At 43.9% G+C, this 19,414-nt stretch overlaps 7 protein-coding genes across 7 annotated transcripts in view; 1 reads left to right on the plus strand and 6 right to left on the minus strand.

Annotated features, from left to right (window-relative positions):
- Window positions 1-323: 323 nt before the first annotated feature.
- Window positions 324-1,153, minus strand: LOC121718667 (histone H2B-like). Its single transcript, XM_042103759.1, has one exon. It carries the CDS (start codon window positions 1,108-1,110, stop codon window positions 736-738), a length of 375 nt encoding a protein of 124 aa, XP_041959693.1. The 5' UTR covers window positions 1,111-1,153; the 3' UTR covers window positions 324-735.
- Window positions 1,154-2,433: 1,280 nt separating this feature from the next.
- LOC121718674 (histone H4) lies at window positions 2,434-2,770 on the minus strand. The gene has a single exon (XM_042103766.1). The coding sequence runs from the start codon at window positions 2,743-2,745 to the stop codon at window positions 2,434-2,436; it is 312 nt and encodes a 103-aa protein (XP_041959700.1). The 5' UTR covers window positions 2,746-2,770.
- Window positions 2,771-4,827: 2,057 nt separating this feature from the next.
- Window positions 4,828-5,585, plus strand: LOC121718664 (histone H2B-like). Its single transcript, XM_042103756.1, has one exon. The coding sequence runs from the start codon at window positions 4,838-4,840 to the stop codon at window positions 5,210-5,212; it is 375 nt and encodes a 124-aa protein (XP_041959690.1). The 5' UTR covers window positions 4,828-4,837; the 3' UTR covers window positions 5,213-5,585.
- A 143-nt stretch (window positions 5,586-5,728) lies between these two features.
- LOC121718651 (histone H3-like) lies at window positions 5,729-8,471 on the minus strand. Its single transcript, XM_042103742.1, has 3 exons — window positions 8,241-8,471; window positions 7,853-7,885; window positions 5,729-6,216 (listed from the first exon to the last, which is right to left on the minus strand). Exons 1-3 carry the CDS (start codon window positions 8,338-8,340, stop codon window positions 5,876-5,878), a joined length of 474 nt encoding a protein of 157 aa, XP_041959676.1. The 5' UTR covers window positions 8,341-8,471; the 3' UTR covers window positions 5,729-5,875.
- A 1,087-nt stretch (window positions 8,472-9,558) lies between these two features.
- LOC121718660 (histone H2A-like) lies at window positions 9,559-10,070 on the minus strand. Its single transcript, XM_042103751.1, has one exon. The coding sequence runs from the start codon at window positions 10,011-10,013 to the stop codon at window positions 9,636-9,638; it is 378 nt and encodes a 125-aa protein (XP_041959685.1). The 5' UTR covers window positions 10,014-10,070; the 3' UTR covers window positions 9,559-9,635.
- Window positions 10,071-10,806: 736 nt separating this feature from the next.
- On the minus strand, window positions 10,807-11,455 carry LOC121718645 (histone H1-like). Its single transcript, XM_042103735.1, has one exon. The coding sequence runs from the start codon at window positions 11,423-11,425 to the stop codon at window positions 10,820-10,822; it is 606 nt and encodes a 201-aa protein (XP_041959669.1). The 5' UTR covers window positions 11,426-11,455; the 3' UTR covers window positions 10,807-10,819.
- A 3,850-nt stretch (window positions 11,456-15,305) lies between these two features.
- Window positions 15,306-19,414, minus strand: part of usp34 (ubiquitin specific peptidase 34) — a 56,591-nt gene continuing 52,482 nt past the window's right edge. The window contains 7 exon segments of the mRNA XM_042102710.1: window positions 15,306-16,730; window positions 17,282-17,441; window positions 17,828-17,974; window positions 18,258-18,338; window positions 18,340-18,403; window positions 18,744-18,819; window positions 19,066-19,189. Coding sequence (XP_041958644.1) covers window positions 15,829-16,730; window positions 17,282-17,441; window positions 17,828-17,974; window positions 18,258-18,338; window positions 18,340-18,403; window positions 18,744-18,819; window positions 19,066-19,189 — 1,554 coding nt within the window. The 3' untranslated portion in view covers window positions 15,306-15,828.

Below are 19,414 nucleotides of genomic sequence, written 5' to 3' on the forward strand. Positions count from 1 at the left end.
ACCAAACACGTAAAATCAACCACAGAACGAGAACGGTCATCAACCATGTAACGCAATCTGTCAAAGTGAAACCAAATTCCTGAATTTGCATTCAGATTCTGAAGTTTATCCGGATGATAATGGAGAACAATGAAAATACGTTTACCTTCAGTACATCGAGTTGGTGGTTGTAAACTTTTATGTGAGCGGACACAACAGACCAATTTACAATACCTTCTACTGGGAGCAAGGATGACACACGTTTCCACATGTTTTACTGTCTTCCACAGGATAGTTTAAAAGCGCTTTGTTTAATTAAACATGTTTTCCCTTTCGGTTTCCATGTCGGTTAGTTTCCATGTCAGTGTGTGAGACAGTAAACCGTTTTAAAATGTTGGTAGAACTACATTAAAGAACAGCAATTTAATCAATCATTAATAGCATGAACAAACATCATAAATCAGAACCGCTTAATTAAGTGTATGCTGAACAGATTATGCCTTAGGCCTACCCATCTTGAAAAACCCAAAACAAAATCACCGGAGCACTAAGCAACCCAAATGCGCAAGTACGCATGTTCACAGCAAATCAAGTAACAGTAATGAGCAGATTGAGTATATTCCCAACGTCTTTGATAAACTGATAATAGTAGTAATGAAAGTTTTTACAGCTAGGTATAATAATTGGAATTACTTCCCAAAGAATGTGGGTGGCTCTTAAAAGAGCCTTTGTGTTGTGAAGTGTTACGTTAACACTTTACTTAGAACTGGTGTATTTTGTGACAGCCTTTGTTCCCTCGGACACGGCGTGCTTGGCCAGCTCACCGGGCAGAAGCAGACGCACTGCCGTCTGGATCTCCCTTGAAGAGATGGTAGAACGCTTGTTGTAGTGGGCCAAGCGGGATGACTCTCCAGCAATGCGCTCGAAGATGTCGTTCACGAAGGAGTTCATGATACCCATCGCCTTGGAAGAGATACCAGTGTCGGGGTGGACCTGCTTCAGGACCTTGTACACGTAGATGGCATAGCTCTCCTTCCTGGACTTTCTGCGTTTCTTTCCTCCTTTGCCGGCAGTCTTTGTCACGGCTTTCTTAGAACCCTTCTTGGGCGCGGGTTTAGCTGGGTCTGGCATGTTGTCTTTTCGAATATGATAAACTGAAAGTAAACGATTAGCGAAGTTACCTGGTATATATCCCAGGTTGTATGCAAATTGAAGACTGTGTCACTTCACACACCCATAACCAGAATGGCTGTAACCACCTCAAACCAAATACTCAGACACGATTGGTCATTTTGAATAGAAGAGGACAGTCAGTGCGAGAAGGTTAGAACCACCCACAGATCAGTTTACACCACCTTTTGTTCTTATCCCGCACTTTTCTTCTGAAGGAAGCGAACTGTTCGAAATCTATGTCAAATAATTGTACATTTAGCGTTGCAATTCATGATTAGGCCTACAGTTATTTGCAGTAATTTTGGTGCACTTCTCAAATCATCATTTATGTTTGTTTAACGTGTTTAAATGGTCCTTTTACTGAACTGTTTGCACTGCAATTTGGTTTTGTTGGCAGACATTTTTACAGTAAAAAAATAACACGCCTTTACAGCGTTGTGCAAAAACGACACTTGTACAGTAAAACACAGGAAACTCCCCTTGTATTTAAACTCACCGTATTTCTTTACATTCTTACGTTCCTGTCTGTCAGGCCAAATGTATACTTGACTGATTATAAAAAGTATTGACAACTGGTTCAACGTGGTTGCGTGAAAGAAGGCCTTTTTATGGTGTAGGACTATTCGGCATGGAATAAACGTGTTTTTGTTTTCTTTATAGGTTATTTTGCATTTTTATATTTTGTTTGATGTCTGAATCCTAATTTCACGCTGGTGTCATTCTTCTACGCGCTCACGAACTCGCATCATATAATAGGCTACAGGGGTTTTCATACTGGGAATCATTTGGCACATTAGCCGTGGATCTGCCCAAGGTTTCTTCCTTGGTAAGGGAGTTTTTCCTTGCCCCTGTTGCTCTTGGGTGCTCCTTGTTGGTGCCCCCCGCCCAATCCCAATCCCAATCCCAATCATCCCCCACCTTTCTTATGCAGCCCTTGCCACTTAATCTACTAAACCCCTTCTACTAGCGTTGCTATATGGCCTCCGAGTGGAGGGACTTGACTAAAAAGACTTTGGTATACCTCACTAAGACCCGAGTGGTCAAAACGCTGTAAACTAGGCTACATTTAAACTGGTAGCATACGAGGCAATGTGCATGTAACTTCTTTTTTTTTTATACGTCGTTTCTAATATTCAGCACCTAGCAAATTTATAGATGTGCTCATCTCTACACTAGAAGTTTAACTTCCATTACCCCATTAAACAGGAAGACAAGCTTTTATAAGGTATTGGGTGGCTCTTAAAAGAGCCGTTGGGTTTAGTCGAAGAGGGGATCTGATCTTTAACCACCAAAACCGTACAGAGTACGTCCCTGGCGTTTCAAAGCATAAACAACATCCATAGCAGTCACAGTCTTTCTCTTGGCGTGCTCGGTGTAGGTGACGGCATCGCGAATCACGTTCTCCAGGAAAACCTTCAGCACACCACGGGTCTCCTCGTAGATGAGACCAGAGATACGCTTCACACCACCACGGCGGGCAAGACGCCTAATTGCAGGCTTGGTGATCCCCTGGATGTTATCACGAAGAACTTTGCGGTGACGCTTTGCGCCTCCTTTTCCAAGACCTTTTCCTCCTTTACCTCTGCCTGACATATTTCGCACTTAACTGGGCACTGCACGACTGTGGAAGAACTGCTTAGCAACTCGTACTAATATCCACAGAGAGGACGTTGTTGAAAACTACTAAGCACTGCCCCTCACTGTCCCTCCCTTTACTGCATGGAGACTGCGCGGGCATTTTGGCGAATATACGTCATCGAAAAACGCCCACATCCGAGCTTCACCTCACCTCACAAAGCAGGCTACCAAGGACCGTCGGACTGACATGTAAATAAACAAATAAAGTTACGTTATTCAAGGAACTTTTCCACCGGCAAAAGGTGGTATATTATGAAATAATTTAACCCTTAGAACCCTACGCTGTTTTTAGGGCATTTGCACTACCTTTATTCATAAGGATTTATTCTGGTCATTGTAAGTGCCACAAACACATATTATATATTGTTTTTTTCAGCAGAGTCTAGGCTATCCAGATCTGCCATCATTACATGTATTAGTACTAGCATTGATTTTATTTAGATTTTTAAAGAATTAAAATATAAAAATCATATTATAAAAATTCTTATATTTTGACCTGTATCTCACCACAGCAAGCTCATAGCTCTACATGCATTTCATGTGTGTGTAGGGCAGACTGTCCTGAAACGGGCAATATAATTGCCATGTTGGAGGGATACTCTGGGGCTGAGCCATTTACAGAAATATGTGGTGTGTGATTTACGGAAATAAATGCCATTTTGTATTTAGCGATGAAAAATGACCATTCTGCGCTCCATATCTGTGACACGAACTGATCTCACCTGACTTGACCCAAGTTTGCCTGTTAGCATGTGTGACTATGGTGTATGCACTCATGATGATTCTCAACTTTTTACTGCATTGCCATAAACAAAGTAAAGGCAAAAAAGCTGTTTCTTTGTTGAACAAATTGAGATGCAATGTGAGCCTTGAATTGGATGCCATGCAGGAATTTGCTAGGATCTCAAAACCGGATTATGAACATGTTTTGCCATAGAGAAACACACGATAGCATTGGATTATAAACATCCTTTGCCACAAAAACAGACAAAAACGTGGGGTAAATCCAGCTATATGAAGTTATTATTTTGCTGTCACTTCGTCTGTTTTATAACCCAGAAGGATGTATTTGGTATCAAATGATAGCTCTGTGTCTCCTCTTTCATCTAACATACGTGGCATATATATCCGATCACGGGTCCGCGAGTAATTACTCCGAGAGTAATGGGTGTGCAGGGTTGGTTTGTGTACATAACGTTAATATTTTGCAGTCACTTCGTCTGTTTTTATAAGCCAGAAAGATCGATATCCATGGTACCAATGGATAGCCCTGTTTCTCCTCTTTCATCTGATATGCTTGCCATATCTATGCAATCACGGGTTCGCGAGTAATTCAAACGAGAGTAATGGGTGCGCAGGTGAACGCAGAGAAGTATAGACTTTAAATATGATGCAATTTTATTTAATTTCATGATTTTTTTTTTTTATTTTCATACTTGATCGTATCTCGTTGTGATGAACAGTCACGGAGCAATGTAACAGAGAAGAAGGTGTGTTTTTTGACGCACTTTGCGTCAATCGGGTTCTATGGGTTAAGGAAAGGCAAAAGGAAGACATTATTTTACATTCCCCCTCCCTCCTTATGAAAGAGGTGAAGTTTTGACATTTTTTATTATTAAAGCACAATTTTGAATGTTTTGAACAATTTATGTTTTCTTTTGAAAAACGACACACAAATTAACACAACACCAAATGCGTCAGCCAAAATTAAAGAAAACCAAATATATATATATATTGTAACGTCAAAGGTAAAACTATTTTGGATATATTTTTAAATATGTCTTTCATTCAAAAGAAAAATGCGGCAAATTAATGAAAGAAGGTGGTATGTAGACTGACGATCTGTGGGCGTTACTAAACGCTCTTTCAAAATGACCAACCGTGTCTTGGTATAGTTCTGGCGGGAAATGATAGGGCAATCTAGGCGTGTGTGTGTGTGTGAGAGAGAGAGGTGACCCGATACTCTATATTACATAGAACTGGGTATATATATCAGGTGATTTCCATTCGCACAACACTCTTGATTAGACCAACTCAAACACTAAACATGCCTGATCCAGCTAAGCCGGCTCCTAAAAAGGGCTCTAAGAAAGCCGTGACAAAGACCGCCGGGAAGGGTGGCAAGAAGCGCAGAAAGAGCAGGAAGGAGAGCTACGCCATCTACGTGTACAAAGTCTTGAAGCAGGTCCATCCTGATACCGGCATTTCTTCAAAGGCTATGGGTATCATGAACTCCTTCGTGAACGACATCTTCGAGCGCATCGCTGGAGAAGCTTCCCGTTTGGCTCACTACAATAAGCGCTCCACCATCTCTTCCAGGGAGATCCAGACCGCAGTGCGTCTGCTTTTGCCCGGTGAGCTTGCCAAGCACGCCGTGTCCGAGGGAACCAAGGCCGTCACCAAGTATACCAGCTCCAAGTAACGCTGAAGGTTTTACTCGTCCCAAGATCCAACGGCTCTTTTAAGAGCCACTCAACATTGTCTTTGAAAAGTAATTCCATCATAAACCTGATGAGTTGTACAGTACCCATTTATCTATCGTACAACTCGATATTTTGTGGGGATAAACTACGCTACTTCTGTTATGTCTTGGGTTGCGCTGAAAGCGTAATTCTCACTCTCGTACCTTTATTTGTCCATATTTGTGACTAATGCTTTGATCCAGTGTTAAGCGACATAACATTGGAGTTTTTTCGAGAGTAATGGTTCACTGCTAGCCCATTAAAGAATCTCCAGACCAGAGTGTTCCAGCGAATGAACACGTGCACCACTAAAACGACATTAAGGGGTGTTGGTCGGATATACTAAAGCTATGAAACCTAAGTGTACAAGGGTCATGGCTACAATTTACACCTTTATCATTTGCGTGAAAGGTCATTGGTGAGTGTGTAATGTTTCACTTGCTAGCACTAGTTATTAAGGCTACTACTAGCCTTACATTATGCAATGAATACCAGGTCCGATCAGATGTAGTTCAAAGAATACTAAAAGTAAATCTAACCAAGCAGGTTGGAAAACAGTCTTTTTCATATTTAGGTGGCTCTTAAAAGAGCCTTTGCATTTTCGGATCCTGACTTCAATTCATTTAAGCACGCTCCCCACGGATACGACGAGCCAGCTGGATGTCCTTGGGCATGATGGTGACCCTCTTGGCGTGGATGGCGCACAGGTTGGTGTCCTCGAACAGACCGACCAGGTAAGCCTCGCTAGCCTCCTGAAGAGCCATGACGGCAGAGCTCTGGAAACGCAGATCAGTTTTGAAATCCTGAGCGATTTCTCTGACCAGACGCTGGAAGGGCAGCTTGCGGATCAGCAGCTCAGTGGACTTCTGGTAACGACGGATTTCTCTCAGAGCCACTGTACCAGGCCTGTAACGGTGAGGCTTCTTCACGCCACCAGTAGCTGGTGCGCTTTTACGCGCCGCCAGTGTTGCCAGATGCCAGGAAGGTTTTCCAGCCCAAAACCTCGTCAAAAACCGCGAGAATGCACAAAAAACCGCCCAAATTTGCTTTTGCTTGTTTCTCATTTAAACACATTGAAATCATTAACAAGCTTTAAAATGACCCATTTTTCGACTTAGCCTATCCAATTTCAAAAACAATATTCAATCAAATGAACGCAAAAGTAGGCTACACGGACGTCAGACTATTATTCTATAAGCTTATGTTACGGAAAATAATGCAATAGGCTAAACATAGACTATTAATCTGTCTGTTTAGTGTCAATAGACGCTTGGAACAAAAGCATTCAGTAGGCTAGCCTAACATAAAAACATTGAGTGGATATATGAACATACAAAATAGCCTAATGCACAACATTTCAATTATTTATAATAGCAACATGACACATGCATATTCATGTATAACATTAGATGAAAATCGCATTGATTATAGAACAGGGGTGTCGACTCTTTGCAGAGGCAGTGCGTTCATAACTGGTGGGCCAACTGTAGGCTACACAAAAAATATTTTCATAGGCCTACCCCAAATGTAGGCTAAAGGCTTGAGTTAAACTTGAGTCTGACAGCTGTGATTTAGAACAATTAATTAATAGCCTACCTAGGCGCTATATATTCCCTGAGACAGGCAGTTAGGCCTAGAGTTTTCATGAAAATCGCACTGAATAGGCTATTTAGGACAGTGTCAGTGCGCTATTTGCAGAAGCAGTGCGTCCATGCATGGCAACTACACGCAAAAAATATTTTCATATAGTAGTATAGTACTATAGTACAAATAGTTTGACACCTGTAATTTAGAACAATTAGTAGGCCTACCTGACAGGCAGTTAATCCTAGTTTTCATGAAAGTCGCGTTGAACGAACAGGGGTGTCAGTGCGCTCTTTGCAGAAGCAGAACGTTCATGCATGGGCCATCTCTACACAAAAAACATAGGCCTATGGCCCTAGGCCCTTCGTGAAAATCGCTTTGAGCAATTGTTATTAGGCCTAAAAATAATTAAAAAGTTCTAGTAGGCCTAGGCTTCGTCAAACTTCCTCAACAACTGTCGGGCTGGACGGAACGTGGGCCGTAGTCCTATGTCAAGCCATTCGCGCAAGACCTGCGCACATCCATCAACCCTGAAAGAAGGGTTAAGTCCATCCTGTCTCGTAGGTAATCTTTCAGCAGTGTGCACACTCATGAAGAGATTGACTGTAATGACAAAATGCTCTTTGCCCACTTTGGCATATTGACATTGTCAGTCAGCTAGCTAAGTTTGAAAACCCCGCGAGCTGTGTGTTTGAATGGCGGTCTGCGCCAGAGTAGGGGAGAACCGGACTGAAACACTTTTTAATTAAACGTAATTTACAAAGACATCGTAAAACACTGAAAGCTAATATTTTGTCACAAGCAAACTACATCGGTCCTCTGTCAAATACAGTTGCATTTTCAGCTCTGAACAAAACCATTCAGGATTTATTTAAGGAGAAATCGAACATGCGTTTTGTTTCATTCGTCCCTCCAGACCGGGATAAATGAAACGACATGGGGGACGAAAGAAACATACAGCTTAAAATTCCCACAACTTCAATATTTGACAACATCATGAATGGTACTTGAAATATGTGTTAATTTGGATAAATTACTGCTGGGCTTTACTGTCTGCTGTTAATATCTAACAACTAATTGCGGTCATTGTGAAGCGCATATCTCGCGGTTATGGAAATACCATGCACTATTAGAATGCATGTTTCGATACATAAGGTGACGTGAGCTGAGAGTGTCTGTTGTGAGTTTAGGGGGGCACGTCAGCCAGAGGGTGTGTGAGTGAGTGAGTGAGAGACTGCTACCTGCTGACCAGAGACGGTCGCTGGAAGAAGGGTCTGAAGTGCCTTTGTTTCGGCTACAAAAACCCGCCGATCTGATCCGAAACCAGCCCAATTTTTATACACCCGCCCAAACCCATTTTTGCCCGCAAAATAGATTGCAAAACCGCCCAATTGGGCGGGAAACCGCCCAATCTGGCAACCCTGCGCGCCGCTTTGGTGGCGAGTTGCTTCCTCGGAGCCTTGCCGCCGGTAGATTTGCGGGCGGTTTGCTTGGTTCTTGCCATTGCTAGGTCTTATGGGAGTAAGTTGAGTTGCGTACAAGGAAACTGAATGTGAGTTATAAAGCCTCCAAACTAGACCTGCCCCTTGTTTACGTAAGACTGCTGGTCTCCCCCGATTGGACTTCCGAATGGCGCGAGATATTTAAATAACTTAGTCGAGCCCTGGTCGTCTTTGACTTTCACACAAAATGTACAAAATAAAACCAATCTAGAATGAACCTTCAAAACAGTAGGGAATGACACAGGAATTAAGCTAAACTAAGCTCTTTCAGATTAAGGGTCTGGCCACGAGTAATGAAAATGACCCATTTCGAGGGGCCGGCACCAAGCATGCATTTGAAACTCTCACTGCACGCAGTTGGATAACGCTACGACCAATCACAACAATTTATCAGTGTCAGTCATCAGTGTAGCTCGCCTTTGTCCCGCCTACACCGATTTGATTGGTCCCTCTCGCTCGAGAGCTAGAAGAAATTTGGATCATTGCTCGTGGCCAGAGTATCTTGCGGGCACAATTCAAATTGTGCTCTCGCGAGAACTCTGGATTTCCAGGTTACGTGCGCAAGGCTCACGACACCAAACTTGTTCCACATGATTGGCACGATGTCTTCACAACACACCATATGATTGGCTCAATGTATTCACATCACACCACATGATTGGCTCAATAGACCTCTCCAGAATAAGTCCCGCCTCCGTAACTTCCGTATCCGCGTCGATTGTCTATGGGAAATAACATGGCGTTTCGAAATATCATACCGGTAAAACATCTGTAGGTAGCGAAGTAGAAAAAGCTGGTGGGCAGATTGGCCTACACACTTCTGCCATCTAGTTTGCAGCTTTTTCTACTTTGTCACCTACAGAGTTTGACAGGTACGATCTTTCAAAACGCCAAGTTATTTCCCATAGACATTTGACGACCGAGGTTGGATGGATACGGAAGTTAGGAGGCGGGACTTATTCTGGAGAAGTCTATGTATTCACATGTCGACGTTTTGCCGAGGAAGGGGTGTGATAAGCGTAGCTTTACAAACTAGCCCCATGCATTTCTATGGAGGGTTTGAGTGCCGTGTCTCTTTAGAAAGTCTCTGGCCTAACCACACACAGCCAGACTTTCTAATGTTTTCAATGCAATGTTACTTGCAGGCCTATTCTACGGACATAAAGAGATAAGAGTTAATCCAAATAGACACACTTCCAAAATATCATTACACGTTACTATGGTAGATTGGACAACGCTTTCTCGAATGCGTGGGTGGCTCTTAAAAGAGCCTTTTAATCCAATAACTTCAAATCATTTATTTGGACTTCTCAGTCTTCTTGGGTAGCAGTACAGCCTGGATGTTAGGCAGCACACCACCCTGAGCGATGGTCACTCCACCGAGGAGTTTGTTCAACTCCTCGTCGTTACGCACAGCAAGCTGCAGATGACGGGGAATGATACGGGTCTTCTTGTTGTCACGGGCAGCGTTACCTGCCAACTCCAAAATCTCAGCCGTCAGGTACTCGAGCACAGCAGCCAAATAAACGGGCGCACCAGCTCCCACACGCTGTGCATAGTTGCCTTTACGCAGCAGTCTGTGCACACGCCCAACAGGGAACTGCAGTCCAGCCCTGGATGAACGAGACTTTGCCTTTGCTCTTGCCTTTCCTCCTGTTTTGCCTCTTCCGCTCATTTTGAAAGATATTAAAGGTCAATTTCGACAAATATGTGAATCCCAATGCTGATTGTGTCAGTGGAGCCTTATTATCTCATACCGGCTCAATGGTCCAGTTTCGTGAATGGCTTAGTTGCTAATACTGAGAGCCAATCAAATAAAAGGGTTTACCCTTACGTCAGAGGGAGTTGTTTGGAGCCAGCCATCTGTTTTTCTAACACACAGTCAAATATGCCTTCGACTGTCTCCGAAATTTCCAACTATCTTATAAAAATTTTGAACACAAGTTTTAAATGAAAATGGTATGTCTGGCGGTATTTCGTTGAATTACATTTTTTTTTTAACGTTCACTTTCTTCGTAGACTTTCTTAGTAAACTAGCGATCAGTGTTAGGCTACAATGTAATACACTAGTGTGGTCAGAAACAATCGTGGGTAACTTAATACTTAGAGGTTTAGTGGAAATATGAAATTTGTTTTAAGTGTCAGGGGAGAAATTTGCAGTTATGTATTTATGATGTCTTTTTTCAGTGTTATGGAATGGTATAAGAAGGAATGTTCCGCGTGTGATATTGACAATATCACACGACATTGACAATTGTCAACTAACGGGAATTGGGCAACAAACAGCGTGTTAATAGAATGATGATAATAATAATAATAGTAGGCTAACTAACAATATCCTATATTATATATAACAAAAAATGTCCTTCCTCAAACAAACATGTAGGTAAAACTGTGTTTTGGAATATATGCATTTACGTGAAATGTGTGGGTGGCTCTTAAAAGAGCCTTTTAGATCGCGCAACGCATTGTGCCCGGCATTTACTTCTTCTTAGGAGCAGCCTTCTTGGGTTTGGCGGCTTTAGGTTTGGCCACCTTGGGCTTAGCCGCCTTCGCTTTCTTCGGGCTCTTAGCTGCCTTCTTGGGAGCGGCGGGCTTCTTTGCCTTTTTCGGGCTCTTTGTGGCCTTCTTGGGCGCAGCGGGTTTCTTGGCTTTCTTCGGGGACTTCTTGGCGGCTGCAGGCTTCTTAGCCACTGCCTTCTTGGGCTTCTTTGCTGCTGCAGGTTTCTTTGCCGCTGGTTTCTTGGCTTTGGCTGCAGGTTTCTTCGCCACCTTCTTCTTGGCCTCTGCCGGTTTCTTGTTCAGCTTGAAGGAGCCGGACGCACCGGTTCCTTTGGTCTGAACCAGCGTGCCCTTTGTCACCAGGCTCTTGATTGCCAGTTTGACGCGTGCGTTATTCTTCTCCACATCGTATCCACCAGCGGCCAAAGCTTTTTTCAGGGCAGCCAAAGACACCCCCTTCTTTTCCTTGGATGCTGAGATGGCCTTCACGACGAGCTCACCCACACTTGGTCCAGTTTTCTTAGGCCTAGGTGCCTTCTTCTTGGGGGCTTTAGCCGGCGCGGGAGCGGGAGCAACTTCTGCCATTCTATTGTCTTGTTCCACACACTACAGTAGAGACCTCAGTGAAAGAGTGCTATGTCCTGTCAGTGGGCTGGTCTTAAAATCACCATGAGAACCGTCAAGACTCAACTGAAAGAGCTCTCCTTTCCCTTGCTTCTGTGACCGGCTCGCTTGTGTTTTCTCCACTCGCATTTTGTAAAAAATGTGAGCGCTAAAATGATATTTAGCAACATTAAGATATATGTTGCAAAGACGACAGTTTCCTTTTTCAGACAAATATATATGAACTTATAATTGTTCTACATTTTTCTTGCAACGACCTGGCAACCGCCGAAGTCAGATAGTGCCGTGACAATCTATCTTTATTTTGTAAGGAAAAAACATCCTTAAATGTTTTGAAATCGTGTGATGTGGGCTCTATGTACTAAGCGACATGGCTTCGGAATCCATTAAAGTTTAAATCAGATACTCTCTACAAATCAGTATTTAGAAAATCAAAGTTGTTTGGGCAAAGCGAAACACAGTTGCTATGCATGTTAAGCCGAACATGACCTAGGGACGCAGTTATCAAGGTTAAGTAAAACGACCGACCGAAACTGTAACTAATCCATATCTTGTTATATTCTAATTCAAACGATGTGCATGTTTAGAATTAAAGACAAAATAAATGTAGGCTCCAGGTTTGCCGAAACACCCTTGTTTGTAAGTAAAATATTGTACAGTTATCTTCCGTAGATTCTGAACTGGGGGCAGTTTCGTGATTATTTATGGCCGCGTTCTTTATTCTGGAGAGCATTTAAAAACCTAGGGTCTGACTTTAATTGCTATGGAAGTAACTGCTTCAACTATTGTCAAATGCCTGGCGAAAGTGGGAGACGCGTGGCGTGATGCAGCAAAGTAGGCTACAGAACAAAGCAGCAGCCCCTATCCATATAGCCTATCCATGGAGTTTCTTCCATGACCATGTCTTAGTAGTAGGCTAGTAGTAGAACAATGCTGCCTTTTTATTTTAAAAGCTTAATGTTTGTCTGTGAACAGAGCTGAGATTTGCATGAAAGTTGGGTCTTAACTGTATGGTCTTAACTGTAAGCCTAGTCTAGGCATAATATTTAGCTATAGCGATTTATCGTCTTTCTGACCAGTTTCTCCAGACCATTTCATAAAATCTGTTTTCACCCGCCTACACAACAAATGCATGATGCATGTATAGATATATACATAAAAAAATAGCTTTTGGGTTCATCACTTTTCAGGAGGAATTAAGTATAATGAGCCACAAGGACGCCAACAATAGCCTATGTCCACATCTATAGAAACAGGGATGGATTAGGCTACTGAATGGGCCTACCGGGCCCAGGTTCAGGGGCCCCTGAACTTCAAGCCTCTGCATTACATTCCTACTAAGTTTCTCTGAATAGGGCCCCTCAAGTCATGGGTTATGTTATGTGATATGTCCCCTCCTGTTGTGTTAATTTCTTGTTAACTAGTTTTGTGTTCCCGGTCAAAAATGACCGCTGCATTATAACTTCTCATAAATCCATATAACACATATATATTATCATCTAATGTTGTGATAGGCCTTTGCATGAACTTGTATTCTATTGTTTATAACCCGTTTTGAACTTACATTTGCTATTTATGGCCTGCAGGCCTCATTGACCTGAGCCCATGCAAGTCAGAAAGGGGAAGATTCTACTGGGGAAAGGTTCCAGTGCGGGGCTGGCAGAGGGGGAGTGAGGTGTTTGTGTGTGTTTTAATGTACAGAAGCACACATACAGTCCATCTGATCAATAAGTATGTGCCTATACACTGACCATTTTCTCACCCATTCATGTATAATGGCTGGTCATTTTTGACCGGGAACACAATGTGTGTTCTAAAGTTAAATAAAACAATCAAATTGTTATGAAAATTATCAAAATGTGTTTTGTGTTCAGATGCCCTGTGGTAACAAAGTCAAGGAGCCTCATGGTAGTCAGAATAAGTTAACAATATTTTTGAGAGAAAAGAATTGCCAATCGGTCACATTTGACCACAAACACAACAGGAGGGTTAACAGGACCCCTCAATCACATGGATTATGTGGTTATGTTATTTACCCCTGATATTTGAATGGGGCCCCTCAGTCAAATAACAGATCACCCTGTGTGATGATCATGCTTTGTAATTGCCATCTTTTTATCTGTTGATGGTTAGGTCATATTTGTAAGTCTCAATCTGTCCATTTTTCCACAAAACTTGCCAGAAGTCATAATTTAAGGAGTTATTTTTCAACATTTCACTTCTGCCCCTAGACCCCCCCATCATTGCTGCTTTGGGGCCCAGTGGCTCAAAATCAGTCCATGTATAGAAATTCCAACCTCTTCCGAATCATCTGAATGTTAAGCTTTTAAAGATAATAATCATCTGAATGTTAATCTTTTAAAGGTAATATTTGAATGTTAAGCTTTTAAAGATAATAAAGGGACCCAAATTAATTAAATCTACCCATCAAGATCTTGCCCACTCTTGTCTATTGGATTTACTGGCCAAATAATACACAAGCTTAAGATTGTTTTGCATCACACAGCACAGCACAACACCGTGGCAAGATCTTGACTCACTTCCATCTCCAATCCAGTCCCTGGTGACTTTCCTTTGTACTTATGAGACTGTGCTCATTTACTACTCATTAATAAAGATAAAGATTAAGATAATAATGTTCATTTGTACTTATGAGACGTTTACTACTCATTAATAAAGATAATGTTCATTTTGAGCTGAAGATCACACAAGTGCAACACTGAAGCAAGCTCCTGACTATATTTGTTCTACAAAACAGGAGTTAATGTGGTGGTGGTGGTGATGATGCCTCTTTGAATTTACCTTAACAAGACAGAGTTGCTGAAATGTTGCTGGTTTAAAATTAGTACTTTTAGATTAATTGTTTATATTCTCTCCCATGACATGAAACCGATTTAAAAGACTATTGCATTGTGTAGACTGTTGAAGTGTGTATACTACTACCAGATGCCAAGGCGTTTCTGAAGGAAAGAAATGGCTCACCACAGAAGTTGGGTCATAGTTAAATCATATTAAAATTTTATTAAGTTACCCTATATTAAAATAAACCAAAAACAAAGAGAAAAAAGAAAACAAAAACACAAAGAAAATGTAATAATGACATGAGATAGATTATGGAATGTCTTTTTTCATCAGTAAATAAAATATAGCTCCAACTGTTACAGAGAGTGCTTTAATCCAGCCATCGGGTTAAATAAAGCACTGTAATATCTTATAATATTACATGATATATCATATGATACTACAATATCATATAATATTTCATATCATTTATAGATATATATATAGATATATATATATATTTATATATATACTTTCTTATCTCATATACACCTCCAGGCAACAACTTGAGTAGATTCTTTACAGAATCAAGTTTCTTGTGGTTCTTTTTCTCTCATTTCAAATGTACAAGTAAACTCACCTTGAGCAATTCAACCACAGAAAAAAAGCAAGGCAACCTTTTTTTTTTTTTTTTAATATGCCTCTTCGATAAAGTACAAAAAACTGGCACGGAGGACATTTTATACACCTTAAAAATGCAATAAAATTAAATTAAGTAGAGAAGAGACTTAAAACTGTAAACCTTTCCCCGTGACGCTACAGCATCCTCAAAGACAATTCCATCACTTCAGAAGAGAGAGAGAAAAAATAAAAAATAAAAATAAAACAATTAACAACAGAAAAGAGAACGACAGCCACTATATGCTCTTCTGGACTCGAGTGTGCCGCCTTCTGTGACGTAGTCTCCAGCTCCAGGGTCTGATTCTTCTTTAACTGACACTAGCGATGTTGCGTTGTTTTTTTTTTTTTGTTGTTGTTGTTGTTGCTGCTGTTGTCGTTGGTTGTTTGTTTCTTTTCGTTTTCCCCTCAGGCGGCTTTGGAAATGAACGCGCGTGTGTGTGTGTGTGTGTGTGTGTGTGTGTGTGTGTGTGTGTGTACACGTCAGAACTCTTCTGACCCCCCCCCTTCCAAAAGAGGGCCACGGAGCACAGGGCCTGACCAGTCTCCTTTTTTTTCGTCTGCTGGCAGAGAGGCAAGTTCAGCGACCCAAGGTCAATCAAGATCTCCGTCAGCAAACTCCTACAGGGGGGGGGGGCTTTAGTCCACAAAAAACAAAACCAGTTGGGGTAAATAAAACAAGTGAGGGGGTGGGGGGGGAGGGCAAGCAAAATGACAGGATTAGGGTTGAGTTGCAGATCACTGCCTTTCAGGGATGAAGGAAGGGGGTTGTAAGTCAAGCATGCGCAACTGAAATGTTGATTAGACGGCCCTTGCTTAAGGACTCCAAGTGTCCACTCTGTTTTGTCTTGTGCGGGAAGAAAGCGAGTGGGCCTGGGCGGCGAAGTACAACAGAGGAAGTGACATCACGAGGGAGATGACTGCGGCGGGGCTCCCTTGGTGGTGGCGCTCGCCTTGGCCACAGCGGCGATGGCGGCCTCCACGGTCCGGTAGAGTGTGTCCAGCGCGTCCGTCGGGCCCCCGCTCCCCGGACCCCACAGCGCAGCCGCCGCAGTCGCCGCTGCTGCCGCCGCCTCCGACGGGCCCGACAACAGCAGCGCCGCGTCGTCTTGGGACGCCGAGGAAGAGGAGGACGAAGAGGAGGAAGAGGCTGCGCTTGCGGTAGCAACGGAGGCCATTGTTGTGGCAGCGGCGGCGTCAACGCCGCCTCCTAGAGTCTTGCAGCCGTCCTCTGTCTCCTCCTTCGCTCCCTCGTCCCTCATTGCTACGTCCTTCCTCCGCTGCTCCTCTTCCATCCCTTCTTCATCTCTCTCCCCCCCTCCTCCTCCTCCTCTGAGTTCCACTGTTCTGGGACCAGTCGCGGCCGTCTGCTGCTGCTGCACCATGGGCTCGTCCTGCGCCCCGAAGCCCTCGGGCAGCGAGGAGGACGAGGACGACGAAGACGAGGAGGAGGAGGAGGAAGAGGACGAGGAGGACTGCAGCGGCGCGTCCATCTTCTCCTCCTTGGGCGAGGCGCCGTCCGGCGAGGGCGGCTCGTGCTCCGTGCCCGGGTCGATGAGCGACGAGTCGCGCGTCTCCGTGTCCGAGGGGCTGCCGGGCGAGCGGGGCGGGACCTCCGCCGGCTCCGCCTTCGTCTCGGCGCCGGGAGCCAATGAGGAAGAGGCGGCGGAGGAGGAGGAGGAGGAGGCTGCGGTGGCAGAGGTGGACGGGCAGCCGGAGGGCATGGAAGAGCTGGTGCCCTCGCCCGGGTGGTCATCTCCGCTGCTGACCCGCCGCCGCTTCACAGGGGTCGCCCCCTCATCGTCCGCTGAGAGAGAGAGAGAGAGAGAGAGAGAGAGAGGCAGAGAGAGAGAGAGAGAGAGAGAGAGAGAGAGAGAGAGAGAGAGAGAGAGAGAGAGAGAGAGAGAGAGAGAGAGAGAGAGAGAGAGAGAGAGAGAGAGAGAGAGAGAGGAGAGAAGAGATGCAAAGGAAGAGCGATGTGTATTAAAGTAAAACCACAAGATTAATGGCACCCTTAAGATTTGCTCTCGGGGAGCAAGCTGGGAAGTACAATAATAAAACAAACTAAATATGTGTCTTTTGCAACAAAGTATACGTATAACAAAGTATATATATAAGTATATATATAAGTATACATACATATATAACATTAACTCCGCTATAACAGTGTTTCCCAGAGAACTCAATTCCATTTGTGGTGGTTGGTTTGCAGAATTAACTTGAATGCAACAGTTTTTAACACATTAGCACAGCATGGTGTATGCGCGTCTGCCTGTGCGTACATGTGTGTGTGTACATGTGTGTGTGTGTACATGTGTGTGTGCGTACATGTGTGTGTGCGTACATGTGTGTGTGTACCTTTGCTCTTGCGCTCCTTGGCCTCCAGCTCCAGCAGGGCGGTGCGGTGCTGCAGACAGGCGCGGCACGTGGTCAGCAGCTCCTGCAGGGCAGGGCCCAGCGCCGGCTCCAGCTGCTGGGGGGAGTGGACCGCCAGCATCAGCACCAGCGCCCGCAGCTCCTGCAACACATGCAGAGAGCAGAGTCGGCTTACTGGGGGAGAGGAGAGTCAGCTTACTGGGGGAGAGGAGAGTCAGCTTACTGGGGGAGTCAGCTTACTGGACTACTGGGTGATGGTGGTTTAATCAGCAAAGGGGGGTGCAGGGGGGGTGATTGGAAAGGGGGGTTTCAAGTCAAGTGAGTTCATTTCTATAGAGCGCAAAGGTCTTACCTGAATGAAGGATGTAGTTTTTTTTTTTCCAGCTTAAAACACTCAACAGTGATCCATCTAGATTTGACCTCAGCAATTCTAGGTAAATTCCTCTTCACTCTACAAGGGCTGACTAATACTTACCGTAACTGCAAAACAGTGTGTGTGTGTGTGTGTGTGTGTGTGTGTGTTCTTACAGAGTTGAGCAGGCCGCTGGTCTTGCTGATTTCTGGTCTGTGATTGGCCAGTTCGGGCTGCAGGCTGTGGTACTCGTTGAGCAGGTTGGTGACCAGGATGTTGATGAGGTTGGAGCAGCTTGGACCAGACAGCACCTGGGACTGAACCTACACACACACACACACACACACACACACGCACACACACACAACAAACAGCATTAAACACACAAAAGATGGCACCTGGACGAGTACATGTACACTCAAATATATAATAAACAACATTACACACATAGACATACACACACTCTCTCTCACACACCCTTGGCTCTAACACACATTTTTTTTTTTTTTTTTACATACAAGTACAGTAATATTGTTAACATCACACTTGTTGTTTTTTTGGGGGATGTAAATGTTCTTTGTTTGTTTGAGTCACGGGGGTGTGTACCTTGTGCAGAAAACAGGAGAGGAAGGAGTAGGCCATGTTGTTGTTGAGGAAGGTCCGCTCGTCCACCAGGATGCACTTGAGTGTACTCGCCAAACGCAGGGTCCTCACACAGCAACTTCACACACGTCTTAGCCAGCGCCGACTGGAGAGGGGGAGAGGAGGAGAGGAGGGAGGGAGGTGGAGGGGGGGGGGGGGGGGGGGCGTGAGGTGGAGGTGGTAGAGGGAGGGAAGAGGTGAGTGGAAGACAATTGGGGAGAAGGACAGGTGTTAAAAGAAAGCAAAAGTAAAACAGATAAAGTATGGTTGAAAGCAAACAACAACAAAAAGAAGGAGATGAAAACAAGCAGGAAAAAACATTAACTAACAAACAAACAAACAATTATTTGGACACAAATAATGTGCAAGTGCGTGTGTGTGTGTGTGTGTGTGTGTGTGTGTGTGTGTGTGTGTGTGTGTGTGTGTGTGTGTGTGTGTGTCTTACCTGAGGACTGAGCGAGTTCAGTCCACAGCTTGGGGAAGAGAGCCAGGTGGAGAGGTAACCCTTCATATGCGATCAACACACCTGAGAACAGCACAGATACACAACTTAATTCAGTAAAACACACTCACAACACAGGCGCGCGCACACACACCATACAAATACAACAGAGGACAGAGCAAACATGCACTTTAACACGCCTGAACACACACACAGTAAGACCATACAACACACCTGAGAAATGCACAAGATACACAACTTAGTAAAAACACACACACACACACACACACACAGTAAGACCATGTATAAATGGGGTGTAGTGTTCGTAGCTCAGTTTGACCAACGTCTCTGTGAACTTCTCGCAGTTGATGGCCACACGACACAGCAGGTGGATAAACTGGTGGTAGGAGAGGAAGTAGTCCAGAAGCATCCTGTCGTAAACTTCATCTTTACCCTGCAGACGCACACACACACACACACAAAAACATGTTCATACTACTCATCCTTTATACCGAGTTACACATGAAATCACACACACTGACACACAAAGTCTCAAACACCCTTTCACAAGAGGTTGTGCTGATTTCATATTGATGTATGGCACAATTTACAAAAGTTTCAATTCATATACATTCTCTAAAATAACTTCAGATGCTCGCTCGCCCTCTCTCTCACACAC

The sequence above is a fragment of the Alosa sapidissima genome, chromosome 9, assembly GCF_018492685.1.
Source record: "Alosa sapidissima isolate fAloSap1 chromosome 9, fAloSap1.pri, whole genome shotgun sequence".
Lineage (NCBI taxonomy): Eukaryota > Metazoa > Chordata > Actinopteri > Clupeiformes > Clupeidae > Alosa > Alosa sapidissima.

Excerpts from the sequence above, each read along its gene's own strand:
- LOC121718667 (XM_042103759.1), bottom strand. The coding sequence starts at position 1,110 with ATGCCAGACCCAGCTAAACCCGCGCCCAAGAAGGGTTCTAAGAAAGCC.
- LOC121718674 (XM_042103766.1), bottom strand. The coding sequence starts at position 2,745 with ATGTCAGGCAGAGGTAAAGGAGGAAAAGGTCTTGGAAAAGGAGGCGCA.
- LOC121718664 (XM_042103756.1), top strand. The coding sequence starts at position 4,838 with ATGCCTGATCCAGCTAAGCCGGCTCCTAAAAAGGGCTCTAAGAAAGCC.
- LOC121718651 (XM_042103742.1), bottom strand. The coding sequence starts at position 8,340 with ATGGCAAGAACCAAGCAAACCGCCCGCAAATCTACCGGCGGCAAGGCT. Across the intron at positions 7,886-8,240 it reads CAGGGTTGCCAGATTGGGCG|TAAAGCCCAGCAGTAATTTA; the intron begins GTTTCCCGCCCA and ends AACAGCAGACAG. Across the intron at positions 6,217-7,852 it reads TAATTTATCCAAATTAACAC|TGGCGGCGCGTAAAAGCGCA; the intron begins ATATTTCAAGTA and ends ATCTGGCAACAC.
- LOC121718660 (XM_042103751.1), bottom strand. The coding sequence starts at position 10,013 with ATGAGCGGAAGAGGCAAAACAGGAGGAAAGGCAAGAGCAAAGGCAAAG.
- LOC121718645 (XM_042103735.1), bottom strand. The coding sequence starts at position 11,425 with ATGGCAGAAGTTGCTCCCGCTCCCGCGCCGGCTAAAGCCCCCAAGAAG.